Below are 17,847 nucleotides of genomic sequence, written 5' to 3' on the forward strand. Positions count from 1 at the left end.
CCAGATACTTTCTCTGAAATCTTGTTCAACCCCTTTCTTGCACAGTCAGTTTCACCTCCCAAGCCTTTTCTTTTACAAAGCATTTTCTGGGTGTTCTGCCTGCACACAAGTTACTAGAATTAACCACATTTCTTCTAGCTTCAATGTTCATTGTTAATTTGAGAAAGAGGTTAAAGACCTCTTTTGCCTATTAAGACCATTGCCACAACCACTGGCTTCTTCATTTCATATCAAATACTCCGCGGTCTACGTGTTGTCACTCACACGGGAGGAAAACACCAGCAACAACCTTGTTAAAGCAAGTTCTATTGCTAAAATCTCTGCAGATAGATCTATGGAAGACAGCTGTGCTAGGCACCATTATTTATGAATTGTGTCAGCTAATATATGACACAGGGATGCATGCAAGTAGTTTGCAACACAAACGATGAAAAACACAAATAGTTTTGGCAGTCTCACTGGTGAAATTCTGAAACAACTGCCTCTCAGTAGAGCAATACACAAGCTTATTGCAAAATGTGATTTGGGGCTTCAGTTAGCACGTTAAAATGTGCCTAGCTTACGATATTGCAAGAGGCCCAGCATATCAGCCTGCAGATCAGCCACCCACGAGGAAGCACGAACACCCCATCACTACAGCCTTGAGTTCCTGTTGTTTCAGGTGTAGTGCAGGGTTCCTTCCAGGCCAGCGAGGGTGGAGTGAGGGTGGCCCGGGGGTTTTTCTGGCACAGATTGATGTGTGATAGGGACCCACCCAGGCACAGCCTGTAAGGCAGGATCCACAAGCACGAGCAGCTGATGTAACCATCACCTTATATTCCCCCACGCAAGGCATTCCTTTACAGCTGCAGATGCCACTGGAATGGCAAAATGGCACCAAAGATGCCAGGAGAAGTGCCACCCACCAAGACATAACCTGTGCCTGGGATCCAGATTATTCCTACTTCAAACACGCACATGATACACGCTGAATAACACGGAAACATAAAGGTTATCATCATAGCACAGATACCTCATTGGCACAGGAGTTCCTGTGACCCAGCAAAGCTCCCTGGGATGAAGCCCTCATACCCCAGCAAAGCTGCACTACACACTGGCTGTGTACTGTCCACAAAAAAAGAAAAAAATGCCAGGAAAGGTACATTTTTTCCTGGTAAAAGTGTAGGGGCGCCAGCCTCTTCCCTTCCTTAGGCTTGCAGAAATCCAACAGAGGCTCTCCTGCCCACTGGCAGAACAGCCTCAAAAGACTTTGAAGTACAGCCCTGCATGCAGAGAGCCCTGAAGGACAACAAATACTTTGCCCCCTCTGTTCTAAATTAAAAACAAAATCTTTCTTCTGCAGTACTCCACCACAGCGAGGGCTTAAATTAAAGCTTAAAGGGTTGCAAACAAAAAGCTCCTCTGAGCTCCAGCTTTTAAGAATTTCTTGAATGGTAACAGTGATAAGTGCCTCACTTCTGACATAAAGGAGAGCCTGTAATTTTGCTGATGGCTTGTACTATGCTAATCTGATAGTTGGAGGTGTATGCTGATGAGAGACTGAAGATGTTTTAGCAATGCCCTTGTGTCACTGGAGTGAAGTCAGATTCTATAACACCAAACATTTTATGATACATTCACTGTCAATGACACCAATGCTGAAACAACGTGCACTGAATTGGTAACCTATGCAATGAAGAATAAAAGTATATGCTATGAGATGCCATCTATATTCACCAAAGAATATGTAAATTGGGTGGATTTAGGGGACTAAAGAACACTGAGAGTTCTGTTTTCAGAGCTGCTTTCCAAAGAGAAGAGTGGGCATCTGTCATTCATCTTGTGTCTTGCCAAACAAGTTGGGAATAAAACAGAATGCTTAAAGCACTGCTAGCAGTATCTGCTAGCAATACTTCTTCCGGGCCTGTATACGCCACCATCTATAATAAATTTAATACCTTTCGTGACGGTTTACAGGGCCAAACCTGAGACATAAACAGGTACTGAGCTGGCCCATTTTTACACCACGTTTAGCACTGGATCCAGTGCTCACAGTTAGACTGTCTTTAGGGAAGGGGGTGTCCGAGTTTGCCTGGTAAGCAAGGTGGCTTACTCCAGACTCCAAACTGTGAGCCAGCACACAAGTCACACCGTGGATGAGGAGGGGCTTTAGACACAGCCAAAGTCCACGTTTAACAAGCTAGCACAGCATGAGAAGAACAATCAGTTGCTTCCTTCCCTAAGCCTGTAGGTCCCACAGCTTAACCCTCTAGGGCTTCCCAACTTTTCCATGTTATTTTTGGAGCCCCTTTTTCACTTTGTCCAGTTGGTACCGCTACACTAACTTGGCATCTCAAGGTGGGAAGAAAGAAAATTCAATCCAGGCATCTTTACACCAAAGCTTCCTCACTTCTTTCTCAGTGATAATTTAATAGCCTCTCTTTAATTCTTCTACTTTTGCTGTCCGAATCATTTGCTTGGGAAACAAGGCAATTGCTCCCGAGTTCAGGCACTCGCTGCCAGGAATCCTCCCTGTTCGGGGCATTCCCCAGCACACACGCTGGTTCACGCTTGTCCCAGTTCCATTTACAATCACGAGGCAGATTTGGAGCATTGAAGTGATCAGGACCACTGAATTCTGCAACAGCAAATCTAGCAGGGTGGTTCTGCAGAACAGCTGAGCAGCTGACACCTGACAGCTTCTTACTGGGTATTTTTCCAAACTCTAATTCTGGACACAGACTCTACTGATACTACTTAAGTATTTAAACCAAACCTTGCATCTTTCCTCTGTGATTCTACTTCTGAAGGACTCTACTGCTCACAAGTGTGTCCCAACTGCCAAGACGTGAAAGCATGTTTGTTATTAACACATCACTATATAATTAGGGACTGAGCAGGGGGTGGGGTATTCACATGTTCTTTTTTCCTCTGCTGCTGACAGTGTTGAATAAAGGTCTCTGGGTATCCTGTTAGGTGAAAAGTGAAAATGCATTCTGTGGCCAAAACCAAGCAATTTGGCACAACTTAGTGAAGAGTTGTGGGGTTTTTTTGTTTGTTTTGTTTTTTCTCTCTCCGCTTGAAAAGGAGACAGAATTGGGACAGCAAGAGATGTTATAGATCAAGACTGAGACGTGCTGGCCAAGCTGAGTGCATCTCTCATGGGGCAGAGGAGCAGCAGGTGCTGAAGTGAAGGACTGAGATACGCTGGCAGAGCTGGGGAGCTGGAGAGCTGAGAACAACACAGAGTTTGTGTTTCAATTAGAGTTCCTCTGCTCATCTGCATGGGTCAGCACAAATTTTAATCTGATGAAATTTCCAGGCTTTTATTAGGAGCCATCCAAGGTTTTATTAGGAGCCTAAAAACATCTCTTCCATGTTTTCACACCGTGAAAACGTTTTCACACCTGATCCAGTGAGGATGCGCCTGTTACCTATCAATCACATCCACACTACAGGCTATCATCAAATATTACCCAGGCCAAACATCAAAAACATACACACTAATTTCACAAGCATGGACTGTTCAATTCATTTTAGCACTGGATCCAGTGCTAAATCTCAATTCATATTAAACACGACCTGCAGCCGAAGACAGGAGAATGTAGGATTTTAAGAAGTTTGGTAGCTAAGAAGGGATGATGACACTTTTAGAAAGAGGTGGCTGGAGGCACAAAGGGTGAATAATTTGTTGGATGCCTAAGAAATTCAGAGAGAAGTTGTAATATGATGGGAGTGGTGGATACCACAAAAGGTAACACGACTGCAAGCATCTGCAATGCAAATCCTCCCCTGAGTATCACCTAATGTTTATTAGGCACAGCTAAAGATTCAATCCCAGACATTAAAGATATGCATGGCCGACCACAGCAACAATAAAGGAATTCATAGTTTCAGAAAAACTCCTCCTCTTCCCACGTTGTGCTTCAGTTGAGGCTGGCCAAAGTAGGTCAAAGGCAATGAGCTCATTTGAATATGTAAATCCAACCTAACAAGGAGTGAAGATAATTGCTGCAAGCTGGCAAGTTCAAGCTAAGAAAAACAGGTCTTCACAGTTTCTTTGGGAACTCGGAAGCTTTGGCTTCACCACTCCCTGCTACTTCCTCTGCTTGCCCACCTTCATCGCTTTTCCTCTCGCTTCCTGCCCAACAAGTGCTTGGCAAACCTTGCGTTTCCCAGAACTGCCTCAAGTTTGTGATCAGAAAAGCAAACTCAGTAATGTCATTAAAAAAAGCTCATGCATAAAAGTTTGCGAGCTCTGAATGAGCTGCTGAGAGCCTGAGCTATGTGTGTGCAATTCCCCATGGCTAATTTTCAAACAAGCAAGAAAACGCATCTTTTGTCTGCTTGCTGCTATATTTTTTTATTATTTTTTGCCAAAGGGAACAACGTCAGTTTCCAATAACTGAAGACTGGCTAAAACTGCCTTCCCTGCCCCCTCCACTGCATCACAAGTAGCTCATACCATGAAAGAGTATCATGAAAAGGATTTAATATAAAAAAATCATATAACTAGGGAGAAGAAACCAAGGAAAATTGTTAACAGCAAGATTTGATTTAACTCTTCATGGTTTGAAATCCACCCTCTTCTCTCTTCCTATGCTTTTAATAAAGGCATTCCAGCAAATGCTTTTGAAGCCAGTGTGCTGTATCTTTGAAATAACACACAGACCTGAAACAAGAGCCAGCTTGGTATTTCTGCAAAGAAACACTTGTAGAAATAATACCTTTTACTTGACCTGGTTAAACTCTTATGTGCCCAACAGCAATCCATCTCTGTCCCTATCCTTTGCCTCCAAATAAAATTTGTGAGATGCAGCATATTTTAAGGAAAGACATAAGGAGCCAGCTTTAGCTTCTTAACTGACCATTTCACCTCTGATTTAACTGTTCAAGGCAAACCCAGAAGCACATTGGTTTCAAATAAACGTCAACCAAGCGATTACTCATTACCTTTGTAGATGGGCAGGTCCTGCAAAGGAACCTCCTCTCCTCTTCTTTTTTAAACTACATTCATTTTTTGTTGTCAGAACACGAGATTATAAAAGAAATATTTCAATTACCTCTGCAGTCTCGTTCAAGCCCACCAACAAGGCTGCTCATGGAGACCGAACACTTGTAGCTTACAGAGACCATGTAGCTGTAGTTCCTCCTGAGCAGGTTTGTCTTTGTTGAGGTGGAAACTCTACCTGCTCTGGGCATAAAAAGACAACTTTAGTCTTCAGCACAATGCGGAACAATGCACTAGCATAAAATTAAGAACGAATCACCCAAATTGTAATCATGGCTAATTCCCTTCAGTATTACTGCATTACTGGTCGTGTGCTTGCAGCCTAGCCCCCAATGACACGGTGCTAATAATGGAGCCCCTGAGCTGTGACAACGATACGGGCTGGGGCTGCCATATGGGCACATCTAATTATGATGTTCTGTGACAAGGCTATAAATACACATGCTCCCACAGGTGAAGACCCAATTGGACTGAGCAATGAGCACTCTGGCCAGTATTTTACCTCCTCTCAAACAACGTATCGCTGCTTGCTTGACCGAGAGCTCTTTTTAACTACCAGAGCCTTATAAGCCTAATCCCTGGGGAGCTGGAGAGCATGGAAGCAACTGAGACTTCATAATCACATCGAGATCAAACGTTGGTGGGAAAAGTGCCAAAGGGGAAGACAACAAATATGTTTAAATGAAAAAGTCTAGTGACAAAACCCAAGGACCACCTGAGCAAGAGGAAAGAGGGATGAAGTATTAACAGACTAACACTGATGGGCTGAATAGAGGCCTAGATGATGAAGGAAGCAATTAGTCCTTCACAAGGCCTTTACTTAAGTAGTTATTCAAGGAGAAGGAATCGTCTGAAAGATTTCTGGAGCAATGGGGAAGATGATGAAGCTTCCAGGTGGATTTCAGGATTCTGTTCTTCAAAATCACTATTATAACACACTAGACGCAGAAAAAAAGGGCAGCACCACCACATACCACCTTCTGCCGTGGGAGCCCCCTTTCCCCTTCCCTTTCTTTCTTTCTTTCAAAGATGCAGCCAACAGAACACCCTCAACCATCCCATCTCTTTTACAGTTTGTTTTATCAAAGAAATGACAATCGCCCACAACTTGGAACAGAACGAGAAAATTAACCACTGCCTCAGCCAACGCAACGCACAGTTGTCAAACTCCTGCAAATTCTGTCACAAGTCTTAGAGCTTTTGTCCCGAGTCTTAGGGATTCTGAATCAGCCTGGAATTGTTTCCTCTCACTAAAAAGGGAAGACGTAAGGCACCGAGGACACAACACCCCGCTGAGGACAAGGGCAGGTCCAGCTGTGCCCAGCCTGAGCGGGCACGGGCTCCCCGCTGCCCCCGGCCCCGCGCCGGGGACTCGGGCTCCATCGGGGGCCTCGGGCGCGGCCGGGACGCGCCGCGGCTCCCTCACGGCCCGCCCTGCGCCCTCCTCTGCCCGCCCTGTCCGCGCTACGCACTGCCCGCTATTCCCGAAGCGCGCCTACGCACAGCGCGCGTGCGCGCCTCACAGAGCTATGCACACTGCGCCGGCGAAAGACTACGCACTTGACGTAACGCCACGCTCCATTCCCGAAGCAGCTTTACGTCAGCGGGGGGCCGGCGCGGGCGGGGCGCTACGGAGATGGCGTAAGGAGGCGCCGGCCCCGCCGCGCCGCTCAGACGTGGCGGGGGAGGCGCTGCCGCCGCGATGTGGCGCCGGGCGGTGTGCGTGGGCCTGCTGGCCCTGGCCCTGGGCTACCTCTGCCTGCTGGGCCCCGAGCTGCCCCAGTCGGCGCTGCAGCGGCTCTCCGCCTCGCTGCTGGGCGGCCTGCGCCGCGCGCGCTCCCTCGAGGGCCGCATGGTGGCCGCCTGGCAGGCGGCCATCGTCCGCCCGGCGCGCGGCTGGGCGCGCGTCGCCGTCGGGTACGTTGGGGCGGGCGCCCCCGGCTGCGGGGGACGGCTTGGGGAGCCGGGGGGGAGGCTTGGGGGCGCATGGAGGGAGATCTGGGAACTGCCACTCCTGCCTCGTCCAGGCTTTGGGTCTCGGCGCCCTGCGAGGGGGAGAGGCGGCCGGCGCGGCCCGTGTGGTGCCGGCTCTGCCCGCCCGCCCGTGAGGCGTTCGGGGCTGCGGGGCCGTGTCGGTGGCTCGGCGGTGCTGGCGGCATCCCCCGAGGTGCCCCGTGGAGCTCATCCCCCGGAGGTGCCCACGGGCAGGCGGAGGCGCCAGGGGCGTCTGTGGGGCAGGGGCGAGCGAAGCCTTCGAGGTGCCCCCGGCAGAAACTGAGTGATGTGGAAAAGGTCACGGAGGGAAAGCGGAGAGGGCAGGGGTAGGAGAAAGGGACTGGCACAGAAATTGCACGTGCAAATCCAGACCCTTCTTTTTTCCAATTGGAAATGGGTAAAGTTCGGGAATATCCCATTGATCTGTGTGGCTGTTTGCGCTGCAGTTACCTCTGTCGTGCGACCGACATCGCTTGAGGGGCGCCCCGAGATGCAGCCCCTCTGCCTTGGTGCCTGCGGGCCTGGAGTCTCCTCGCGAGGGCGACGGGCAGGCAGGTTCCCAGGGCAGCCCTCCCTCCGGCCGTGCCCTTCCTGGAAAAGAGCCCCTCACCTCCAGTTTATTCCCTGCTTTCTCCCATGCTTTAATGGGACCATGCACGTATATCCTCCAACCACGCAGGGCCTCAAAGTTGGTCAGCAAACACTGCAGGTGGGTGGCAGCCCCGAAGTTTGTATGCTCAGTTCTGAATTAAGACTGGCTCTGCCTATAAATTTATAACAAATTTATGGTCTGGGAGATGGGAGCTGCAGCTTAGACTTTTTCTTAAAGTCTGGATTTGTGGAAATGGTTCTTGTGACTTCCTAAATCCTGCAGAGCTTTTCTGTTGTTTCACTATTGGAGAGAAGGCGGCCGCTGTTTTAGAAATGCGAGGTGATGCTTTTCAAAGTGGGCTTTTCAAGCATTTCAGATGAAAAATTGGGCCTCTTACTTCTTATAAACAGCAGCAGCAGCTGCCTGTGCGGGGAGCGTTGGCTCTTTCTGCATGTGCATGTCCTGGGCTTTGTTAACAGCAGTGGAAGCTCCCCAGGCTGACCTGGGCAAGAAGAAAAAGAATAGTTTTATTTTCCACAGTTCTGAATTGCTTTTAGGCTTTAATCTTGGACGGAGAACAAAAAGCCTTAAAGAATAAGGGAGAAAGTCCTGGTAACTCTGTATTCCTTAGGATAACATTCTAACTCTTGTTAGCATAGAAAACCAGCATCCTTGGTGCTAGCAATAAATAAGTTTATTTCTTGCTGGAAAGCGAGGAGGAGGAGGGAAAGCCTTTGCTAAGGAAAGCTGGAGCTGAGCCCTGGTGCTTGTGGCTGTTCCTGCTGCTGTTTCTCTACCAATTGTTTAACTTTCCTGATATTACTTTGTGCCTGCTCTTTTCTTATTTTTTTGAGCAAGCCCAAGAAAAAGGGCACGTTGTAACACAACATATGCAGCTCCCTTTGGACATAAGTTGTTTACTCTGTTTTCTTGTTTAAATATTGGTAGAAGACTGACTGCAATGCTGCTGCTGAATAAAACCTGTTAAAAGGAGAACACTTCAGCAGAGAATTTCAGGAAATTCAACCCTTTCCCCTCCCCGGATCTTCTTTATTTTTCCTTTTTTATCCCTAGGGCTGCCCACAGCTTGACAGCAGACGTTACGGCTGGGGAAGTGACGTCACTTTGCTGTCCTGCAAGCGCCCCAACGCGCACGTGAGTTTCCCAATATGCTTTTTCTTTCTCTCTTGCAGTGTCAACGCCTGCGTAGATGTCGTCCTGTCGGGTGTGAAGCTGTTAGAGGCGCTCGGTCTTGATCCTGGGGACGGAAGGAACCACGTTGTGCTGAATTCCGGGCAGGAGCTGAAGGAGGCGTTTGCCTTCTTCATGCAGAAAGGGGCAGCCGCCGAGCGCTTCTTCAGCGACGCCGACGCTTTCCATCACATAGCGCAGACGGCCTCCGAGTACCCTGATGCCCAGGTATGTTTTCCAACTGAAGACAAGGTTTGATGACTACATTACCCATTTTCTGCATCTTTGGTGGCTCTTTCTCTCCTTCTAGTGAGGCTGCAAATCATTTGATGGGGGGAAATCCTGGTGCTTTGCTGTTGCTCGAGTGTGTGACTTTACACAAACTCTCTGCACCCTCCCCGAGCAGTAGGGCTTTGAACACTTTATCCTTTGCTTGTTTTCCTAAAACTGAATGGCATGTATTTGGCTCTGTCAATCCAAGGTGCCTCCATAAGAACCTTCCCAAAAGTATTTTTGAACATATAGAAGCCACGTGGGCCTGATGCCATTCTTAACTTGTCGTGAGGAAGGAGATTCAAGCTGAAAACACTCATATTAGGAGATTTGAGTCCCTTCTAGAAGGAGGGGTAATGAAAAGCAGTTAATAATCTTTCTGAAGCCTCCTTTTCCAAAAGCAAAGTTGTCTTCCTCTAATTTACGCTGGGTCTTCTGAAATACTGTTTTGATACCTACTTGGTAGTTGGCTAATTTCTACAAGCTGCTGTAATGCTACTTTACATGCAGCCTGGTAGCTGATTTTTTAAGAACCAGGAAGAGCAGCTTTTATTGGTCAAACTTGTCCTGTGTTGCCTTATTTCTCACCATGTTTTCTTCTGTAATATTCTGAATTGCGTTTTCTGTCAGTCCTCAATATCATCCCATGAATCTTTTTTATTAGTTAAATTTCTCCATCTTTTCTCAGTTATTTTTGGCACCTCAGATCCTAAATGATGATCTATATTTCTGGGTTTCAGTGCTCATGTAGGAGTTTTCTTAACCCGAGGAGTTTTCTCAGCTGAAGAGACTTTTGAAGTTCTGCTTGTGATCCCAAACTGGGCAAAATATTGTTACAATTCTCAGTCATTTCTTGTCCTCCTTGCATAGAAAATTAAGTTAAAATTGCCAAAAATATGTTAGCAAGAAGTATGGACTGTTTATATTATCAATTGACTCTACAGGGTTACAAGTTCCCGAATTGTAAAATTATTTTGCCCCAGGAAACTTCATGAACTTCTCTGATGCTAGAACTTTTTCTTAGCTAGTAAAATCTTGACCCTATGCAGAGCACTAAGCATGTATAAAACTATATATGTGTGTGTGTGTGTGTATATCTATCTATCTATATATATATATATAAGAGGCAAAGAAACACCCATATCTGCCTGGTCTTTTTTACAGCTCTATGTAGGAGGAAATGCGGCTCTTATTGGTCAGAAGCTTGCAGCAAACCCAGACCTGAAGGTAAGTGTTCCAGAAAAGCTGCTCTGTTTTTTCACTTGTTCCAAAGTGACCGTCAGCATGTAGATCTTGTGGTCTGCTCTCCTCTTCAGGGCATGGTCGAACCACAGCTGAACCAGCCACACAGTTCCCTGCCTCTGACAGGCAGTTTGATGCCTTTCTTTGCGTCACCATTAGGGCTTGTTGCAACTTCCACAAACCTTATTCAGCCTCTGAAATAGCTTTAAAAAATAAATAAATAAAAACATTTCTGGCTTTGCCAAAGTACATCATGGTCCTGTCAGTCTGGTGAGACCTGAACTGCCTCCCTGAATGGTCAGAGATGAGAGCTAGAGCTGATTGTAAGGGAACATAGGGCCAAGATGTTGGTCGGGACAAATACATGGTGGGGATCGATCCTTGACTCTTTTATTATTTTTATTTTTCTTTATTTGCCATGGTTGTTTCCTAGATCCTCCTTTGTGGCCCGGTTGGTCCGAAGCTTCATGAACTTCTTGATGACAACGTAGTTGTGCCACCTGAATCCATGCAGGAAAGAGATGAATTCCATCTCATCTTGGAGTATCAAGCAGGTATCTTGACAAAGTTTGAATGTCAGATGGGATACGTGAACATCAAAAAGATTTGTGGTTTTAAAGTTTTTTCTGAACTTCCTCTGAATTGTTTAATTCTAGGATTATTGTAGAAATTATTGATACTAGCAGCTGTTATCAATACTAGCTGGGCTAGCATGATAATTCCATGTACTTTAGACGTAAACCAACATCTTGGGCTCTTTTGAGACTTTTTTCCCCCTTTATAATATAGTTACTGTAAATCCTGAATCATGAGCCATGAATGTTGTTCAGGGTGTATTTTCATGCTACAGTGTGAATCAAACTATCAGGTGGTTGCTGCCAAAAAGGGGAGGTCTCCTCTTCCTCCACAGATTTGCACGTTCCAGCTGTTTGGCTTGAGCTGGCTGTGATGGTCCCCTAATTGCTAGCAAAATACAACTGATGAAAATGGCAGCAAGCTAACCTGGCAAAAACAAACACTGATCAGGCAAGCATCTAAGCAAGGCAGAGGGAGCCGATGAAGAGAATGAATGGAAAAGGATGTTAGAAAGAAAGACCTCTCGCACTGCTGGTTGTGGCACAGTTAGAGCTCCAGCTTCCAGCAGGCTATCCCAAAATCCTCTCTAACATGTGGTTTGATTTGCTTCTCTCACAAAGTTGACTTTTCCTGTTGCTGCGCCCTAGGTGAAGAGTGGGGACAAGTGAAAGCACCCAGTGCCAACCGCTTTATCTTCTCTCATGACGTATCAAATGGTGCCTTAAATATGTTGGAAGTGTTTGTGTCCAGCTTGGATGAATTCCAGCCGGATCTTGTGGTCCTCTCGGGACTTCACATGATGGAGGGCCAGAGCAAGGAGATGCGACAGAGACGGCTGCTGGAAGTAAGATAATTACACATTAGGCATTCCTTAATTTTCATCCCAACACTTAGTGGAAACTCTTGGTTCCTCAGGTTTGAACTTGTCATTAGGCTGTGTCTTCCGCCCTCCCACAGACCTGCTCACTGTTGCATGTTACAAGAAGAGCATGAACTGTAGGACTAATGTTTCTTGGATTCAGTGGCTTGGCTAGGGAAAAAGAAGCAATGCTCTGCTTGTCCAGCTGGGATGGATCAGCCTAGCTTTGGAGCTAATCCAGCAGTTAAATTGCACTTTTTTTCTATCCTAGATGCTAAGATGATCGAGGCTGTAATGAAGACTTTTCTTAAGCCTCATGTACAGTAGATAATCCAAGAGGGAATCTTCTTCTCTGAGCCCAGACGAGCTACATTAAGTTCTTTATTTACAGATCTTTGCCTGTCTTGCATCTAGTGCCCTTCATGCTTCAATGAGGTTTGTGAGATCTCTGACTTAAATCTATTAGAAAAATGCTGAGTTGGATGTAGTTTTCTTGCTCTGGGATTCTGAACTTTTTTTTTTTTTTTTTTTTTTTTCTCCTCCTCTCAGCTGTTCATTCGGGCACTTGTCAGAAATCTCATTTAGAATCCTGATTAAATCCATTTATGTGGGATAATTAATCAATGTGCATCTCTGGTACAGAGCCCCTTGGTAACGTTTCTTAATGAACATGTACTTTTGTTTTGTTTTCTGTTTCTCTGCTCCTGCAGGCAGTGGCCTCCATATCTGATATTCCTACTGACATTCCCATACACCTGGAATTGGCCAGTATGACTGATCAGGATCTTATGAGCAACATTATGCATCAGGTAACCAAAGTGATAGGATGGACTTCTATCAGTTACCATTTCTTCAGCATCACAGTGCACACCTGGTGGATGATATACATGAAAACTTAGAATTAGGGCTGTGCTGTTGGAGAGCAACGGAGAACATGGGTTTAATGTCTGCTCTTGCTTTCTGAACACTTGAGTTTTCTCTACTTGGATTATCATCATTCTGCTCCAGGAAAGGAGAGCTGTAATGGCCTCTGCCCCAGCAGAGGACAGGTCCTCTCTTTGAGGGGGTTTTCCTTTAGAATACATTTTCAGTGAGAAATTCCAGTTACAAAGTATCTTACAATTGGTGGCCCTCACTCAGCTGATCATTAGGCCGTTTCCAGCAAGACGTGAGGGCCTTCTGCAAGTCTGGAAGTGTTCAGGAGACCTACATGCACCTACAGGTGCAGTGGGGAAAGGTTTTGGCAGTCACAGTGGGGGAGCAGACCCAAGGGAATGCTCACAGCTTCACAAGCAACTTCACTTGGTTTGGTTTTAGCAGGCTTGCCATTTTCTGGAAGAACCAGGATTTGAAGTTGAGCTGGGATTTTAGTACAAATCAACGCCGGGCAGAATTTTTCCTGCAGATCCTGATATGGTCCTTCCTGTAACCTGACAGATCTAGTCTCAGAGCTAGGAGCGTTTGATGTAGCACTGATGTTCTGGTACTTGCTGATGTCCAAGCGTGTATGTAGAAAATCAGTTACACAGTGTGAACCTTGGCCCTCGTGAAGCGACTCCTGTACACTCTGTGCCTGCAGCTTCCCAGGGACCGGGGTGCTCCTGCGCAGTGCTGAGCATGCCCTGGTGCCGCGCGGCTTCCTGGTGCGAAGGAAGAACGTGTCGCTGTGTTTCTGTTAGCAGGTCTTTCCCCTGGTGAACTCCCTGGGGCTGAACGAGCAGGAGCTGCTCTTCCTCACGCAGGCTGCCGCCGGGCCCCACGCCTCCCTGGCCTCGTGGGACGGAATTCCCGACGTGGGTATCGTCAGCGACATCCTCTTCTGGATCCTGAAGGAGCACGGGAGGAGCACGGACAGGGCCTCGGACCTCACCCGGATCCACTTCCACACCCTGGCCTATCATATCCTCGTGACAGTGGATGGCTACTGGGGCAACCAGGTGGCTGCCGTGGCCGCGGGTGCCAGAGCGGCAGGGACACAGGCCTGCGCAACTGAGACTATTGATACCAGCAAAGTCTTTCTGAAAGCTCCTCTGGAGTTTGTGACCTCCCAGACAGAGGCCCCCTCCAAAATATCTTTAAATCCAGATGAGCCAGTAGTGCATTGGCACAGAGAAGGCATCTCATTCCACTTCACTCCCGTTCTGGTGTGTAAAGATCCTGTGCGGACCGTGGGCCTCGGGGATGCTATTTCAGCCGAAGGACTGCTCTATTCCGAAGTGTATTCTCAGTAGCAGACCAAGACCCAACCTGTTCTCCGGTGCTGTGTGCTGTCTGAGGAATCACACTGTTCTCCTTAGGATTTCTGCCAGCGGGGGTATAGGAGTAGAATTAGGGTGCGATACAATTTCTGGATATAACTGAAAAAGAGCCAAAGAGTAATTCCAGGTATAAGGTGTCAGATACATTCCAGTCACTTGGCAGTGACTCGAACACTTCATGCTTAAGTGCAGAAGTTTTAATATTTTAAAAAGCAAAGACTGGCTTTTCTGTGTCTTGAGCCCGCGGGGAGGGAAGTGAGATTCCGAATCCTGTTTGGAGGAGGTTTGCTCTCTGTAACCACGAATCGGTCTCATCTGCTAGTGCTTCAGAGCAGAGCAGAATTCCTTGCTTGGAGATCGCAGGGACAGCTCAGCAGTCCTGGCCCTTGTCTTGCTTCTGAGAAAGTGAAAATAAAAGGCTCCTGCATCATGTCCTCGTGATGCATCGCCGCAGGGCAAGGGCAAACCTGCCTGCTTGGTGTGACGCTGAAATTGTACTGACAAGATTACCTCTCGGCCTCGGTGCCCCAGCACTGGAGGGAGCCAGAGCCCTGCAATGTGATTCCCAGCGTACCGGCTCCGTGGACACGCGCGGCCCCTCACACGAGCCCGCAGCCGTCGTGCCAGGGAGCCGTCTGCTTGTCTGTGACTTGTGGTGTTCAGCTGAGCCCCGGGAGCCTGCACTTAGGCAAATAAAAGTGACGATAATCAGGGTTTATATTTGGCAAAGCAGCTTTATTTACTTGTGGAATTAACCCAGGTAAAATTCTGGGATTATTTATACACTAAACACCAAGAATTTCATAGTTTGCTTCCTTTGCCAACAGAAATCTGATCTCTCCCAGCTTCCAAAAAAGCTACTGGATGCTGGACACTAAATTCTTGCTTGAGAACTGTTGTGCAATCTTCTGCTGTTCCCCTACACTCAGGAGGGTTAAGATATTTATTAGGCATGGTCCCTCTGGGGGCTGAAAAGCCGTGAAAGCAGCTTTCTTGATTGAAGCAAGGCTCTTGTTCTGGATGAAGTCACTGATAGTAGTTTCTTAGCTCTGGACAGTTTTTGAAATGAGAAAAATAAAATAGATCTTGTGTGTCTTCCCAGCCCAATGATGCCTAGTATCTTGGCATGACTAGTGTAGAAATCTTGCCAAATACCTTGTTTGTGTATTTTCCTACTGCTAGTAGCACCCTATCACTTGCACAGGCTATTCTACATTGATTTGGTATCTTCTCTGTTGTCTGTGTCTCCTTCCAAGAGCTGTGTTGTATTTGCATTGCTCTCAGACATGTTTTTCAGTCTAAGTAAATTAAATGCAATCAGTGTATCTATGCAAGCCAGGCCTGGGGAAGAATCTCTGCATCTGAATGGAGGAGAGTGATACGGAGTCCCTGGCTCTTCACCTGCAGCAATTGACTGCTGCTGTGACTGATGTTTTCCTGTTGGAAAAACCTCTGAAAGGATAAAAACTGGCAGCTGTTGTAACCTGACGTAACCCCGAACTGCCTGCCCGTGTGTAACCCGTCCTTCTGCGGCGAGGACGGGGCAGGGACGCAGCGCACGCAGCGCTCGGCTGCAGCTCACACCAGCCGCATCCTCCCCTGGCTCTGGAGTGACCACAAGCCGCCACGAGCCACGGCCCTGCTGCTGGATTTCATCCCTCTCTTCCAAGAACAGTTGCTGAGATACGAGCTTGTTGGACTGTCATTGCCTTAGGGCCACTTAAAATCATGTAAAAGCACCAACAGGCCCTGTCGTGTGCAAGGGGGAGTTACTCTTGCTCTTCCCCGGAGCGTTACAGACCTCTTGATGTTTCTGTTTTGTTTTTTAAGGTATTTCAAATAAATAACTGCTGTAAGTACAAAAGGAGTTTATCACTGAGAGCTCCCATGGGCCTAAAAACGACCCTCTCCTCAGTTATTCTGCATTCCTTCTCCCCGGGTCCTACTCCTTCCTCCTGGAGTTGTCAGCGGGAGCAGCAGCCGCCAGAGCCGCCTCTGAGCGCGCGGGGATGGTGCTGCTCCGGCGGCTGCTCCGCTTTGCAGCCCCGGCGAGCACGCCCTGTTCATCAGCTCTGCTGCTGCTGTCCCTGGCTAAGGTCTGACACGAGCTGCGTGATAACAAAACTGAAGAGCAGCGCCCAGCAGCCCTCCTTCACTCCGTACCTCCCTGCTGGAACCCATCGTGCTCTGCGTCCTGCCTCTCACACTCCATCAGGAGATGGGCTGCAGAGGCTCCTGGAAGCCTGGCACATGTCAAGGTTGGCACCTGCCCGTGGGGTCAGTAGTGACAATGAAGCAAGAATATCCCATCTTCAACAGACTTAAGAGGTTTGTAGCAAACCTACCTACTTAAAAATCCAGCTCTGGATTCACCATGGGGACACAGCTTGCACCAATAGCCAAGTTTTAGAACTAGCTTTGAAATGATTCTTGCTTCCCGCTTGCCCTCAGCCTCTTTCTCAGCAGCTTCCTTTTCCCCTCGTGCTTTACTCCTCAGCCGTCTCGTGCTCCCGAATGCGCGAGAGGCGACGGCTTGTGCTGGTCCCAAAGGTTGATGGCAGGTGACTGGAGATGGGTGAAGGTTCCAGTTTAAGGAATCTCATCAAGATTTTGAGTACACTCAAAAGAACAGTGTAAAATGGGGAAAATACTGAGATTTAGTCTAACTTGATCTTGTGACTCGTGGCTGACACAAGGCCCTGCTGCCTGCTCTTTGCTTGTTGAGCATCTTACAGTCCCGTCCCTCTGAGGAAGGGAAGAACCGCAGTCTACACCACAAGCAGTAGGATTTTACCTGGCTTATGGTGCATTTCTTTTTCAGAAAGGGGGAGAAAAAAAAAGGTCCTGAAGCAGATGGTTCCTACTTCCCTAGAAAGCTCATTATTCTTTCCATCTTGTGTTTTCAGTTAGAGGACTGAAGCAGGTTTTTGGAGCATGAGGCTTGATTTCCAAAATCCCTAGATGATGTAGCACAGTGCTGCTGAAAAAATCTCCCTGCATTTCAGTTGAAAACACACTCGAGCCTCCTGGTCACATTAGGTAGCATAAGAGCTCTCTTACAGTTAGCATTAGGCTACAACGTCTGTCAATTTACTCAGAGGGGACACAGAAGATGGAACAAGGAATTTCAGTTCTATTTATTATCCAGCTGTTAATTACATATTTAAAAATACTTCCTTAGACACAAACCCCCCTTCTGCTCCTGTCAAGTCCAGAAAGTATCAACGTGCTACTGTTTCTGTTCAGGGAAGGAAGGATTATATTCATTAAGCAGCCCGTGGTACTTTCGCCTATCAGAGCACCTCAGCAGCCCAGAAGCTGCAGGTTGTGCAGGTGGGACTGGGCGGGAGCTGCATCTGCGGCTGGTGCTCGTGGCTCAATGTGCTGGAGATGATTCATGGAGAGCAGATCCGGCTTCTCCAACCACCCATGGCCAAGGGCTGCTCCCACCAGCTGAACGCAGCAAACTGGCTTCACGCACCTACAGCCTCAGTTGCCTTCCCCTGCTGTCTGCTCCATGTCGAGAGGATAAATTCACCAGTCAATCGGATGGAAAACTCAGCCTTCCTCCAGCAGCAGCGCCAGCGCTCACCGGCCTGTAGCCTCTCTGTCCTGGTCAATAGTTAGAGGGAAGCTGGTCTTGAACTGACGTTTGGGGGAAAGAGTTCCCACACGCTGCCTACCCTTGCGCTGCAACCTCCACAGGCACCCCAGGGCGCTGCTTCAGCGTAAAAAGGTTCAAGTGAATAAAACAGCTGCCTTGTACCTGGCTTAAACTGCTGCTTGTCCGTTTTGTTCCAGCTTGCCGGCGCGTCACTAAGGAACCTGTTTTCCTCGACACCTGGATAAGGGGAACCTCACGGGAGCGCAA

At 47.6% G+C, this 17,847-nt stretch overlaps 1 protein-coding gene across 3 annotated transcripts; it reads left to right on the plus strand.

Moving 5' to 3' along the window:
- The first annotated feature begins 6,617 nt into the window (after positions 1-6,617).
- Positions 6,618-14,114, plus strand: ADPGK (ADP dependent glucokinase). 3 transcript variants are annotated; one of them, XM_088538214.1, is made up of 7 exons: positions 6,618-6,631; positions 8,771-8,996; positions 10,206-10,268; positions 10,717-10,837; positions 11,507-11,703; positions 12,429-12,527; positions 13,398-14,114. In XM_088538214.1, the coding sequence occupies exons 1-7, from the start codon at positions 6,627-6,629 to the stop codon at positions 13,947-13,949; spliced, it is 1,263 nt and encodes a 420-aa protein (XP_088394340.1). In that variant the 5' UTR covers positions 6,618-6,626; the 3' UTR covers positions 13,950-14,114. The 3 variants fall into 3 exon arrangements, with proteins under 3 accessions (XP_088394340.1, XP_088394338.1, XP_088394339.1); XM_088538212.1 differs by lacking the exon at positions 6,618-6,631 and adding an exon at positions 6,693-6,907; XM_088538213.1 differs by lacking the exon at positions 6,618-6,631 and adding an exon at positions 6,693-6,907 and having other exon boundaries at positions 13,401-14,114.
- Positions 14,115-17,847: the final 3,733 nt, after the last annotated feature.

This window comes from Tinamus guttatus, unplaced genomic scaffold (genome assembly GCF_059628265.1).
Source record: "Tinamus guttatus ecotype Peru unplaced genomic scaffold, ASM5962826v1 Tinamus_guttatus_pri_ptg000942l, whole genome shotgun sequence".
NCBI classification, from domain to species: domain Eukaryota; kingdom Metazoa; phylum Chordata; class Aves; order Tinamiformes; family Tinamidae; genus Tinamus; species Tinamus guttatus.